Raw genomic sequence first — 14,180 nt, forward strand, 5'->3', positions numbered from 1 at the left:
AATGCCTGGGAAACACTTGTCCTCATACTTTACTACCTCTCTAGTAACAAAGTACAGGTTAAAGTCAGGATGGCCTAAGGAATCATTTAAACAACTGTTTCAAAATGCAGCTAGAATACAATAATGTATTCTTTGCCACACAGAAGGGCAACATGTATCTGCTCCTGTGTCTTTCAACCTTTTGCATGTGAGGACACACAGTGCAATGGAGTTATCAGGGGAGACTCCTTCCAGCCGGAACTGAGCAGCCTAGACCCTCTGACCATCTGGGCCCACCTGGCGTCCCAAATATTACAGGGATTTCAAGCATTCTGCTTGGGAAGCTCTGTTTTAATAACTTTCTGACACCCTCCACACACAGCTTTTAATAGTAATAAAATTAAATTTACCATCCCATGTATCCAACTATAAGATCAATGCAAAATAAAATGGGTAACAGGCACTTATTTCTATTATCTCACTCAAAAGGTAATAAAAAAGCAAGAGTTTACCTGGGAAACCGGAGGTTCATGAAGGTCTAACTGAAGTCTCTGTACAACATCAGTAAAATCCTCAGCATGAAAACAAATCACATCTTTGGTTATGCGAGGTTGGTCACTCCTAAGATTAACAAAATCAAATTTTAGGAACATGCATCTCATAATGGAAAATGATGACAAATTTCATTTCTATTCCTAAAAATGCTATTACTAGCCTAGAAATAGACCCACAGCTCCTACAAACAAGAGTGTACATTTACGTTTTTTAATTAAGACTTTAAAAATAAAACACCAACAAAGCTGTTTTAAAAAAAAATGAAAATTAGATTAGTTGTTACAAAATCAAAATAACGACTAAAAACAGTTTCATTCTAAATTAGTTGCATCTGCATCCTCTCACCACTCTGCCCCACCATTTCCAGGCCACCCTTTAATGTCATCATCAGGATAGAACAAAGTGGGAGAGAAAACGTATCAGCCACACAAATACCACGCCTTCAGTTTCCAAAGTAGTGAGGGGGAAAAAAAAGCTGAATGACGTACTTGAAATACTTACTGTCGAGCTGTGATTGAACTATACTTCTAAATAAGGTCAGATCAAACTCTATAGTAATATTGAAGGCTCTGAAGTTTAAATATGAAAAGCAAAACAGTTTTTAAATAAGCTAAATTCTATGCTCTGAGCTTTGGGTTCCAACTGAATGTAAAAGGGTGAAGCAACAGGGCGCCTGGGTGGCTCAGTTGTTAAGTGTCTGCCTTCAGCTCAGAAGGGTCCTGGGATGGAGCCCCACACTGGGCTCCCTGCTCAGCAGGAAGTCTGCTTCTCCCTCTCCCACTCCCCGTGCTTGTGTTCCCTCTCTCTTGTCTCTGTCTAATAAATAAATAAAATCTTTAAAAAAAAGGGGGGGTGCAGCCACTATGGAAAATAGTATTAGCAGTTCCTCCAAAAATTAAAAATAAAATTATCAAATGATCTAGCAATTCCACTTCTGGGTATATACCCAAAAAACTGAAAGCAGAGACATGAAGAGATACTTGTTCACAGCAGCCAAAAGGTGGAAGCAACCCAAGTGTCCACTGATGAATGAATGCTAATATACCATATACATATAATGGAATACTATTCAGCCTTAAAAAGGAAGGAAATTATAACACATGGTACAATAGGGATGAACCCTGAGGATATTATGCTAACAAAAATAAGCCAGTCACAAAAAACTACTGTATGATTCCACTTATATGAAGTATTTAAAGTAGTCAAAATCACAGAAACAGAAAGTACAATGAAGGTTACCAGGCGCTGGGGAGAGAGGAGAAAGGGAGTTATTGTTAAGTGGGTACAGAGTTACAGTTCTGCAAGATAAAGTTTTCTAAATCTGCTTCACAACAATGTAAATATACTTAACACCACTGAAATGTACACTTAAAATGATTAAGATTTTTCAGTTTAGTTTTATGTTACGAGTATTTTACCACGATTTCTAAAAAAGTTAGTCCCCAACCTTTTAAATTGAGTCCACATTTTCTCAAACAACATTAACCAACCTTGCAGTTGAGTTCCCTTAACTTACCATTCACCAAACTGCACAGCTTTCAAAACCCCAACAGCAGCCGTACTCTGCCAGTCAAACCCCTGACCTACATGGTCGGCATGAGCTCTTGTCCTATCTTCAAAGAGGACTTCACGGGGTTCACTGGTCCGAGGTAGGTACTGGAGATTTTTAATTTCATTCATTGATCTGGAGTTGATTTGGTTGTGAAGTAAAGGGGGGGAAAGTATTAACAGCAATAAGGTGAAAAAGGCTGCTAAAATATCAAATTTTAAATAAGACCAGGACTAATAAGGATTCAATGATTTTGATCATTAGCATTTAACATATTATATATTGTAATGCTTAATATGATTACCTTCTTCCCTCAGGATGTCATAATATAGAAGCTATATCTTTGATCTGGCTCAAGTGTAGTGTTGGAATATATAAAATTTACTTTTCTAAAACTAAATTCAGAAAACACAATTCAAAGTTCAAGGCTATATGTTTCTTTACTCTGAGTCATCTTAACTCTCAAAACATTCTACTAGACCTGATTCAAGATGGCAAACCTGAGCATGTACTTGATCTCCTTCTACATTAAAATGAAAGTAAAAGGCTTCAAACTAATATGGTAGGAGTGAGGGAGGGGAGATGCACGAATGGATGGGAGTACAGATGAAACAGACTGGTTATGAAGTGATAACTGTTGATACTGAATACATGAGAATTAATTTTCTTCTGCTTTTTTATGTACTCAAAAATTTCTAAATCTAATAATCTAAAGATAGTAAAGGAATGAATAAGAACCAACAAAGGAAATGAATTAATTAACAATATCAACAAATTTCTGGAAGGTGGAAAATGATCACAAATGTCTTAGACTAATAAACTGAGCAGAAAAAGCCACAGGCCTAGAATACACATGAAGGGAATGGTAACTAAAAAGGCAGCTGGCCTAATGTCCACAATAGCCAAACTGTGGAAAGAGCCAAGATGTCCATCGACAGATGAATGGATAAAGAAGATGTCGTATATAAACACAATGGAATATTATGCAGCCATCAAATGGAATGAGATCTTGCCATTTGCAGGGTATTATGCTGAGTGACATAAGTCAATCAGAGAAAGACATGTATCATATGACCTCACTGATATGAGGAATTCTTAATCTCAGGAAACAAACTGAGGGTTGCTGGAGTGGTGGGGGGTGGGAGGGATGGGGTGGCTGGGTGATAGACATTGGGGAGGGTATGTGCTATGGTGAGCGCTGTGAATTGTGCAAGACTGTTGAATCACAGATCTGTACTTCTGAAACAAATAATGCAATATATGTTAAGGAAAAAAAAAAGAAGATAGCAGGAGGGGAAGAATGAAGGGGAGTAAATCGGAGGGGGAGACGAACCATGAGAGACGATGGACTCTGAGAAACAAACTGAGGGTTCTAGAGGGTAGGGGGGTGGGGGATGGGTTAGCCTGGTGATGGGTATTAAAGAGGGCACATTCTGCATGGAGCACTGGGTGTTATGCACAAACAATGAATCATGGAACACGACATCAAAAACTAATGATGTAATGTCTGGTGATTAACATAACAATAAAAAATTTAAAGAAAAAAATAAAAAATAAAAAGGCAGCTGGCCTGCCCAAAAGACCTTAGAGAAGCGTAAGAGGCAAAGGGGGAGAACAAAAGAAAAAGAAAAGAGGAGAGGAGAGAGGAGAAGAGAGAAAGAAAAAGAGAAAAAAGGCCAAGTATAATGATGATAATAGATAGAAATCAGGTAAGGCTGAGAAAGAGGGAATTAAAGTGAAATTCTGCAAATAAGCCAGTCACCTGCCACCCCTGTGGATAAAATGAAGTCAGGCACCTACCCCCATGGAAAAGACTATGACTGACCCCCCCCCCCCCAGCATCCATCTCTCCTATTTATTTCCCTGACAAAACTCTGATTCTCATTAGGTATCTGCTCCTACCCTGTAAAGGACCTCATTTACAAGCTTCAGAAGTAGTCCTAATGAATCCTGACAAATTGTGGTAAGTGCATTCCCCTTGCCAGTGACGGATTTAAAAATGGGAATGAACTGATTCTGGCCAGCAGTTATGAGAGGAAATCTGCTAAGGAGACTTGGGAAGTTTCCTAGCCCTGAGAGAGAAGTACCAGAAAAGACAGTTTTTTCTTCTATTGCATATAACCAGATCCATGTGATGCCTAGAACCGTAATCATCATCCAGGAACCATAAAGAAAGCCATCGTGAGTACAAAGCACAGGCAAAGAGAATGACAGAGTGGACAAAAGGAAAAAACCTGATTCTTTGATGAATGTACTGAGTCACTGACTATATACATATATATATATATATAGTGCCTAGGGCCAAGCTGCTGGACTTCTTGATACATGGGATAACATTTTATTTTATGAACCAGTTTGAATCAAGATTTTTGTTGCTTGTGGCCAAAAGCATCCTGATAAACTTTCAGCAAAAAAAACCAAAACAAACAAACAAAAAAAAACCTTGTGTGTTCTTCTCTAAAGACACTGAACTTACCATATCAATAGAACTAATGTAATCCTCCAGCATGTGGACATACCCTTTAATGTCCAGTTCTATGCCTATTAACTCTATAGTGAAGCCTACCTAGTGACAAGCCTCACTAAAATATAAAATATACATAGAACGCTCAATAAGCCCAATGCTTTATTTCTAAATATGAATGTGTCAACCACAAATCACCAACTATGTGAAGACAGCCTGTAGCAGCCTGACAAAGACCAAAATAAACAATGCTGAAATGTAAGAATTCAAAAGAAAGGTAAAGACAAAAATCAAGTGAATGTCCCAAAATCAAAAGCAAAAAGATAATAGGAAATATGAGAATAATCAAAAGAGATCTATTACTCAACCAACAGTGGTTTCAGAAAGAAATAACAGTGAAAATGAAGAGATTACCAAAGCATAATTTAGCAAGAAAAATTCCCAGAAAAGGAGACACAAATCTTTAAAATTTAAGGGACCTACCAAACAACAAAAAGGATTAAATATAAGAATAAGAATGAAAGACCCAGGGGCGCCTGGGTGGCTGTCATTAAGCGTCTGCCTTCAGCTCAGGTCATGATCCCAGGGTCCTGGGATAGAGCCCCACATCGGGCTCCCTGCTCAGCGGGAAGCCTGCTTCTCTCTCTCCCGCCCCCCCTGCTTGTGTTCCCTCTCTCGCTGTGTCTCTGTCAAATAAATAAATTAAAAAAAAAAAAAATGAAAGACCCAAATACATTATTGTGAAATTAAGCTTTCAGAGAGGAAAAGAAAAAAGATTACCTACAAAAAAACCCCAAAATTAAACTGGCATTAAGACTTCTCATAAACAATATTACATACCAGAAGACACTGGAGCAATGCTAAAAGTATTTAGGGAAAATATATCCTCTGGAATCCAGCTAAACTATCAATCCTATTTAATGAGAAAAAATTTTTCAGACATATAATGACACAGCATACCCTCCTTTTGTTAGAATATTACCTGAGAATGTGCTAAAGCAAGAGAAGGAAATAAGCCTAGGAAGAAGAAAACTGTAGGTTAATGTAAAAATGCATTAAGTGGGAAGTCCTAGGTTGGTAACTGAAGTAAAGCTTTTCACACTGAAGAGAACACAGAGCTCCAAAAGATTTCCAGGTAAAAAAAAAAAAATGATGTATTAGTAGAGAGTATGATTAAAGTTCTGGATTATTGAGGATATGATAAAAGCACAGAATCCAAGGTAACTATCAATATTCTCAAAAAAAAAAGACTAATTAAAAAGCCAAAGTCAGAGTCATAGGGTAGAAAGTATGATTCTACAAGAAAGAAATGTATTTGGAGCAAAAAAGAATACAAAATATTAGGGATATGGTCAAGAAAAGTATATGCCCCCCTTCAAAAGAGGGGTAAATCAGAAACTGCAGGGAAAATAGAACAATTTTCTTTAAAAAAAAAAAAAAGCACAATCCAAACATGAAACTCATTAAAATGTGCATGATTTTCAATATCTAGGTGAAATATAGGAAGGAATCATCCTTTTGTATATTATCCCTTTGAACGTTAACATAACATTGGAACTTTAGGATACAAATTTTTAACCCACTGGTTAGGTCTGCAGTAAACTTACCTTCCCATAATATTATAAATGCCATTTACTGACTTTCAAATTGTAGAACAGACCTATTGATAAAGCATATAAAACCTAATTTTAAAGCAGAATATGAATTAACCTCAACAATGTATAAGCAAAGCTGGCAAAAAGTTGAAATGGGGAACAAGAGGGTAAAGGAAGGGTCATTTAACTGCTTGGAGAACAGGAAGGAGTCCCTATCTATCATACCAAGAAATTGACAAGTTTCCTGCCACAGTCTTCAAACAAAAGGCATTAAAAAACAGAAATGGTCTTTTGTCTCTGGTAAAAAAGAGGGAAAGGTGTCTAGGATTTTTCATTACAAACCCTACTGTACCATTTGATTTTTTAAAACCCTGTGCATGTATTTAACTCTAAAGTACATAAATTCAAAGATCATCTTCATTAGCAGTGCCCTTGATAACCAGAGAGCTTCTCACATTGATTCCACCATTTTCAGCAATACAGAGTTCTCATTAACACAAAAAGATGACATTACTGTTTAAGTTCTGATTTACTCACTCTAATTCAAACTGCTTTTGAACGCCTCACTCAAGAATATTTAACCCCAATAAAATCTGACAGCCCCTCAGATTAGTGGAGAAAAAATAAATTAAGTAAATGATGTTGGTACAGCTGCCTAATTACTTGGAAAAAATGATGAATGCCTGCCTCTGTCCTGAAATCAATACCAGGTAAGTAAAACATGTAAATACTGAAATCACAAAAGTACTAGGATAAAATGTAGATGAATATTTTGTAATACTCAATGAGAGAAGGGCATTTCTAAGTCAGCCACTAGGAGAGAAACCTCAGAGGAAAAGATAGATCTGTGTGTAAAGAAAAATAAACTGGGAAGAAAAAAAAACAAAAAACAAAAACTGTGAGTAAAGAAAAAACTGACGCTGAAAGAAAAAAATGAGCAGGAAAACTTACAAAATAAAAAAAGTTAATAGTCCTAAAAAAAGGGAAATTTTAAATGAAAAACAGCCTAGTAAACATATGGATAAAATGAAAAGGGAATCACAAAAGAAGAAATACAAACCCCTCAAAGAAGAACTAATCAAAATGAGACATCTCTGTCCAATCAGATCAACAAAGTTTAAAAAAAAAGTTAATGGAGGGTATGGGGAAAAGGGTGTACTGTCTTACTATTTGGGTGGGAGTATAAATTGGTACACTTCTGGATCAACTTAGAAATGTGTATATACTCTGCACCTTTAAAATTTCTACTAAGACAATAAACATGCATATGCACAAAGATATATATATCCACCTACCTACCAACCAGCCAGCCAGCCAGCTACCCACAATCAATGATGTGTTAAACATTCCTAAAAACCGGCTTCAGGGGAAGATAGCTGATTGTAGCTGCTTTGCTTATTTCTGTGGTATAAATACTCCCAACATGGCCAATTTCAAGTAACTAATGTGACCTCGTTCAATGTGGCATCGGGAGGCTAATAATGGCCCTGGGAGCCTGGCTCCAGCATACCACTGTCATGTTTGTCGAAGTCCTGTTTACATTGAAAAATTGGAAGCAACTTACACTAAAAAAGAATTGGTTAAGTAAATCTTGATACAACCATTCAGTGAGAACATAGTCATTCAGAAATTATGATATAGCTGCATCTTAATATAACACATATAAGGGGTTAAAAAAAACCCAAGTTTTAAAGTAAACATCATGTAAAGAATGAGTTCATTTGTGTACAAAGTTTAGGAGTATAATACAGACTGAAACTTGAAAGGTTAATATGCCTAAATAGGCGGGATTATGGGTATTTTTTGCCTTCTTTTTACTTTTTTCTATTACCGGATTTTTCTAAAAGTTTGTAACAATCAGGAAACAAACAATGCTCATTTCCTTTTTCGAAAAATCATAGAACAAAACAATGTATACAGTACTTAAGAATTTAGGATTTCCAGACTCATCATCATGATATACAAAAACTGACATGGTCTAAGCAGTGTGCAGAAGTAGTTTACTGCCAGGTTCTACCATACCATCACCTTGCATTCATATATAGTTTTTTACAAAGTATTTTCATACAGTATCTCAAGTACCTAAGGTTATTCCATATTTAGCTTTAGCATCGTTCCCCTATAAGCTTTAAGATAAGGTCTAGACTAGTCCATTAAAACTCATTTCTGGAGGAGCGGAGCAAGATGGCGGAGGAGGAGACCTGGTTTTCGTCTGGTCTCAGGAATTCAGCTGAATAGGGATCAAACCATTCTGAACACCTACGAACTCAACAGGCGATCTAAGAAGAGAGTAGCAACAACTCTCTGAACAGGGAAGCGACCACTTACTGGAAGGTAGGACGTGCGGAGAAGTGAATCCAAGGCGATATTCGGGAGGATAGACGGCAGGGGAGGGGGCCTCCGTTGACCGCTTCTGGCAAGTGATAGAGCCGCGGAGCACAAAATCGGAATTTTATTAGTCGGCTCTGCTGAGGGATGTCGCTCCAGTGGCTAAGCGGGGGGTGGAACCCTCGTGGGACAGTGTAGTCTCAGGACGCTTGGGGTCACACAAAGACCGGGGGTGCCTGAGTGCAGCAGAGCTCCCAGCTATCAGAGCAAGGAAGCCGGCTGCAGAAACGGAGCCGAGGCACGGGCTCTCAGCTTGGGGTTGCCATAAACTGTGATCCGCGGCCCAGTCAGGCCACTGCTCCTCCATCAGGGACCCAACAAGCGGCAGATCCGGGGAGACTCCCCTTCCTCCCCTGGGAGGAGCGGCGCGGGAACGCACCGCAGGGATCTGCTGGGTTTGGAGACTCCACACGGGGTCGGGTGCCAGAGATAGAAACGCTTGGTCACAAGCCAGGTGAGCACAGAGTGCAGCTGGAGACCAGGGAGATGGGAGTGACTGCTTTTCTCTGGGGGCACACTGAGGAGCGGGACCCCGAGTTCTCAGCTCCTCCGGGTGGAGATTGGGAGGCCACCATTTTCGCCCTGGTCCTCCAAAGCTGAACCGAGAGCTTGCAGGGAACAAAAGCTCCTGAGAGCAAACCCGAGCAGATTGCTTAGCCCGGACCGACAAGGGCGGGGCAATTCCACCTCCGGCAAAGACATCTGGGAACCACGGCAACAGACCCCTCCCCCAGAAGATCAGCTCGAACAGCCAGCAAGCCAAGACCAAGTTTACCAATCAAGGAGAAGGGGAGAACTCCAGCGCTAGGGGAATACTGCACATAGAATTCATGGCTTTTTTTTACCATGATTCATTAGTTTTTCAAAGTTAATTTTTTTAACTTTTTTTTTTAATTTTTCTTTTTCCCTTTTTCAACCAACATCTTATCAATCCCTTTTTTAAAAAAACATTTTTTATTTTTCATTTTTAGAGTCATATTTTATCCCTTCATAGTAGTTACCCTTATTTTTGGCATATATATATATAAGTTGTTGTCTCTTTAAAATTTTGAGATACAGTTTCTTCTAACAGATCAAAATATACCCTAAATCACTAGTGTATGGCTTTGTTCTAGTCTTCTGCCTGATCACATTCTTTTTTTTTTAAATCTTCTTTTTTCAAACAACTTATCAATTCCTTTTATAAAATCTTTTATAATTTTCATCTTTACACTCATCTTCTATCCCTTCACTGTAACAACCCTTATTTTGTACATATATATGTCTTTCTTCCTTTAAAATTTTAGGAGGCACTTTTTTCTACCAGACCAAAATACGCCCAAAATCTAGTGTGTGGCACTGATCTATGCACTAGCCTGATCATATTTGATCATATTCTGTTTTTTTTTCTGTATTGTTCTGTTTTTGTTTTTATCTTTTTCTTTTTTTTCTCTTTCTTTTTTCTTTCTTTCCCTTTCTTTTCCCCTGGTTTCAGGTCTTTTCTGATTTGTATAGAGTATATTTGCTGGGGACGTTGTTAACCTGTTAGCATTTTGTTCTCTCATCTATTCTCCGCTGGACAAACTGACAAGATGAAAAAAATCACCTCAGCAAAAAGAACGAGAGGTAGTACCGTCTGCCAGGGACCTACTCAATACGGACATTAGTGCGATGTCGGACCTAGAGTTCAGAATCATGACTTTAAAGATACTAGCTGGGCTTGAAAAAAGCGTGGAAGTTATTAGAGAAACCCTTTCTGGAGAAATAAAAGAACTACAATCTAACCAAGTCGAAATCAAAAAAGCTATTAATGGGGTGCAATCAAAAATGGAGGCTCTAACTGCTAGGATAAATGAGGCAGAAGAGAGAATCAGCGATATAGAAGACCAAATGATGGAAAATAAAGAGGCTGAGAAAAAGAGAAACAACTACAGGATCACGAGGGCAGAATTCGAGAGATAAGCGATACGATAAGACGAAACAACATTAGAATAATTGGGATCCCAGAAGAAGAAGAAAGAGAGAGAGAGGCAGAAGGTATATTGGAGCAAATAATAGCAGAGAACTTCCCTAATGTGAGGAAGGAAATAGGCATCAAAATCCAGGAGGCACAGAGAACCCCTCTCAAAATCAGTAAAAATAGGTCAACACCCCGACATCTAATAATAAAACTTACGAGTCTCAGAGACAAAGAGAAAATCCTGAAAGCAGCTCGGGAGAAGAGATATGTAACCTACAATGGTAGAAATATTAGATTGGCAACAGACCTATCCATAGAGACCTGGCAGGCCAGAAAGGACTGGCATGGTATCTTCAGAGCACTAAACGAGAAAAATATGCAGCCAAGAATACTATATCCAGCTAGGCTCTCACTGAAAATTGAAGGAGAGATAAAAAGCTTCCAGGACAAACAAAAGCTAAAGGAATTTGCAAACGCGAAACCAGCCCTCCAAGAAATATTAAAAGGGGTCCTCTAAGCAAAGAGAGCCTAAAAGCAGCAAAGATCAGAAAGGAACACAGACAATATACAGTCACAGTCACCTTACAGGCAATACAATGGCACTAAATTCATATCTTTCAATAGTTACCCTGAATGTAAATGGGCTAAATGCCCCAATCAAAAGACACAGGCTATCAGATTGGATTAAAAAACAAGACCCATCAATATGCTGCCTGCAAGAGGCTCATTTTAGACCCAAAGACACCCCCACATTGAAAGTGAGGGGGTGGAAAACCATTTCCCATGCTAATGGACACCAAAAGAAAGCTGGGGTGGCAATCCTTATATCAGACAAATTAGATTTTAAAACAAAGACTGTAATAAGAGATGACGAAGGACACTATATCCTACTTAAAGGGTCTATCCAACAAGAAGATCTAACAATTGTAGATATCTATGCCCCTAACATGGGAGCAGCCAATTATATAAGGCAATTATTAACAAAAACGAAGAAACACACTGACAACAATACAATAGTGGGGGACTTTAACACCCCCGACTGAAATGGACAGATCATCTAAGCAAAAGATCAACAAGGAAATAAAGACTTTAAATGACACACTGGACCAAATGGACTTCACAGACATATTCAGAACATTCCATCCCAAAGCAACGGAATACACATTCTTCTCTAGTGCCCATGGAACATTCTCCAGAATTGATCACATCCTAGGTCACAAATCAGGTCTCAATCGGTACCAAAAGATTGGGATTATTCCCTGCATATTTTCAGACCACAATGCTTTGAAACTAGAACTCAATCACAAGAGGAAAGTCGGAAAGAACTCAAATACATGGAGGCTAAAGAGCATCCTGCTAAAGAATGAATGGGTCAGCCAGGAAATTAAAGAAGAATTAAAAAAATTCATGGAAACCAATGAAAATGAAAACACAACTGTTCAAAATCTTTGGGATACAGCAAAGGCAGTCCTGAGAGGAAAGTATATAGCAATACAAGCCTTTCTCAAGAAACAAGAAAGGTCTCAAATACACAACCTAACCCTACACCTAAAGGAGCTGGAGAAAGAACAGCAAATAAAGCCTAAACCCAGCAGGAGAAGAGAAATAATAAAGATCAGAGCAGAAATCAATGAAATAGAAACCAAAAGAACAGTAGAACAGATCAACGAAACTAGGAGCTGATTCTTTGAAAGAACTAACAAGACTGATAAGCCCCTGGCCAGATTTATCAAAAAGAAAAGAGAAAGGACCCAAATCAACAAAATCATGAATGAAAGAGGAGAGATCACAACCAACACCAAAGAAATACAAACAATTATAAGAACATATTATGAGCAACTCTTATGCCAGCAAATTAGATAACCTGGAAGAAATGGGTGCATTCCTAGAGATGTATCAACTACCAAAATTGAACCAGGAAGAAATAGAAAACCTAACAAACCTATAACCACTAAGGAAATTGAAGCAGTCATCAAAAACCTCCCAACAAACAAAAGCCCAGGGCCAGATGGCTTCCCAGGGGAATTCTGCCAAACATTTAAAGAATTAATACCTATTCTCCGGAAACTGTTCCAAAAAATAGTAATGGAAGGAAAACTTCCAAACTCGTTTTATGAGGCCACCATTACCTTGTTCCCAAAACCAGACAAAGACCTCATCAAAAAGGAGAATTACAGACCAATATCCTTGATGAACATGGATGCAAAAATTCTCACCAAAATACTAGCCAACAGGATCCAACAGTACATTAAAAGGATTATTCACCATGACCAAGTGGGATTTATCCCTGGGCTGCAAGGCTGGTTCAACATCCGCAAATCAATCAACATGATACAATACATTAACAAAAGAAAGAACAAGAATCATATGATCCTCTCAATAGATGCAGAAAAAGCATTTGACAAAGTACAGCATCCTTTCTTGATCAAAACTCTTCAGAGTATAGGGATAGAGGGTACATACCTCCATATCATAAGCCATCTATGAAAAACCTACAGCGAATATCATTCTCAATGGGGAAAAACTGAGAGCTTTCCCCCTAAGGTCAGGAACGCGGCAGGGATGTCCACTATCACCACTGCTATTCAACATAGTATTAGAAGTCCTAGCCACAGCAATCAGACAACAAAAAGAAATCAAAGGCATCCAAATCGGCAAAGAGGAAGTCAAACTCTCACTCTCTGCAGATGATATGATACTGTATGTGGAAAACCCAAAAGACTCCACCCCAAAACTGCTACAACTCATACAGGAATTCAGTAAAGTAGCAGGATATAAAATCAATGCACAGAAATCAGTGGCATTCGTACACAGCAACAAGACAGAAGAGAGACAAATCAAGGAGTCGATCCCATTTACAACTGCACCCAAAACCATAGGATACCTAGAAATAAATTTAACCAAAGAGGCAAAGGATCTGTACTCAGAAAACTATAAAATACTCATGAAACAAATTGAAGAAGACACAAAGAAATGGAAAAACGTTCCATGCTCATGGATTGGAAGAACCAACATTGTGAAGATGTCAATGCTACCTAGAGCAATCTACACATTCAATGCAATCCCCATCAAAATACCATCCACTTTTTTCAAAGAAATGGAACAAATAATCCTAAAATTTGTATGGAACCAGAAGAGACCCTGAATAGCCAGAGGAATGTTGAGAAAGAAAAGCAAAGCTGGCGGCATCACAATTCAGGACTCCCAGCTCTATTACAAAGCTGTCATCATCAAGACAGTATGGTACTGGCACAAAAACAGACACATAGATCAATGGAACAGAATCGAGAGCCCAGAAATGGACCCTCAACTCTATGGTCAACTAATCTTTGACAAAGCAGGAAAGAATGTCCAATGGAAAAAAGACAGTCTCTTCAATAAATGGTGTTGGGAAAATTGGACAGCCACATGCAGAAGAATGAAACTGGACCATTTCCTTACACCACACACAAAAATAGACTCCAAATGGTTGAAAGACCTAAACGTGAGACAGGAGTCCATCAAAATCCTAAAGGAGAACACAGGCAGCAACCTCTTCGACCTCAGCCGCAGCACCTTCTTCTTAGAAACATCGCCAAAGGCAAGGGAAGCAAGGGTAAAAATGAACTACTGGGATTTCATCAAGATAAAGAGCTTTTGCACAGCAAAAGAAACAGTCCACAAAACCAAAAGACAACCGACAGAATGGGAGAAAATATTTGCAAATGACAT

The 14,180-nt window shown here is 38.5% G+C and overlaps 1 protein-coding gene across 2 annotated transcripts in view; it reads right to left on the reverse strand.

The window, feature by feature from the left end:
* The window catches only part of RSBN1 (round spermatid basic protein 1), a 54,003-nt gene that overhangs the window by 5,684 nt on the left and 34,139 nt on the right, over nucleotides 1-14,180 (reverse strand). For both annotated transcript variants that reach the window (XM_027610151.2, XM_027610162.2), the window contains exons 5-6: nucleotides 2,051-2,218; nucleotides 492-600 (exon numbers count right to left, since the gene is read on the reverse strand). In XM_027610151.2, the coding sequence (XP_027465952.1) occupies nucleotides 492-600; nucleotides 2,051-2,218 (277 nt within the window). The remainder of the gene's footprint in view (nucleotides 1-491; nucleotides 601-2,050; nucleotides 2,219-14,180) is intronic.

This window comes from Zalophus californianus, chromosome 4 (assembly GCF_009762305.2).
Source record: "Zalophus californianus isolate mZalCal1 chromosome 4, mZalCal1.pri.v2, whole genome shotgun sequence".
NCBI lineage: Eukaryota > Metazoa > Chordata > Mammalia > Carnivora > Otariidae > Zalophus > Zalophus californianus.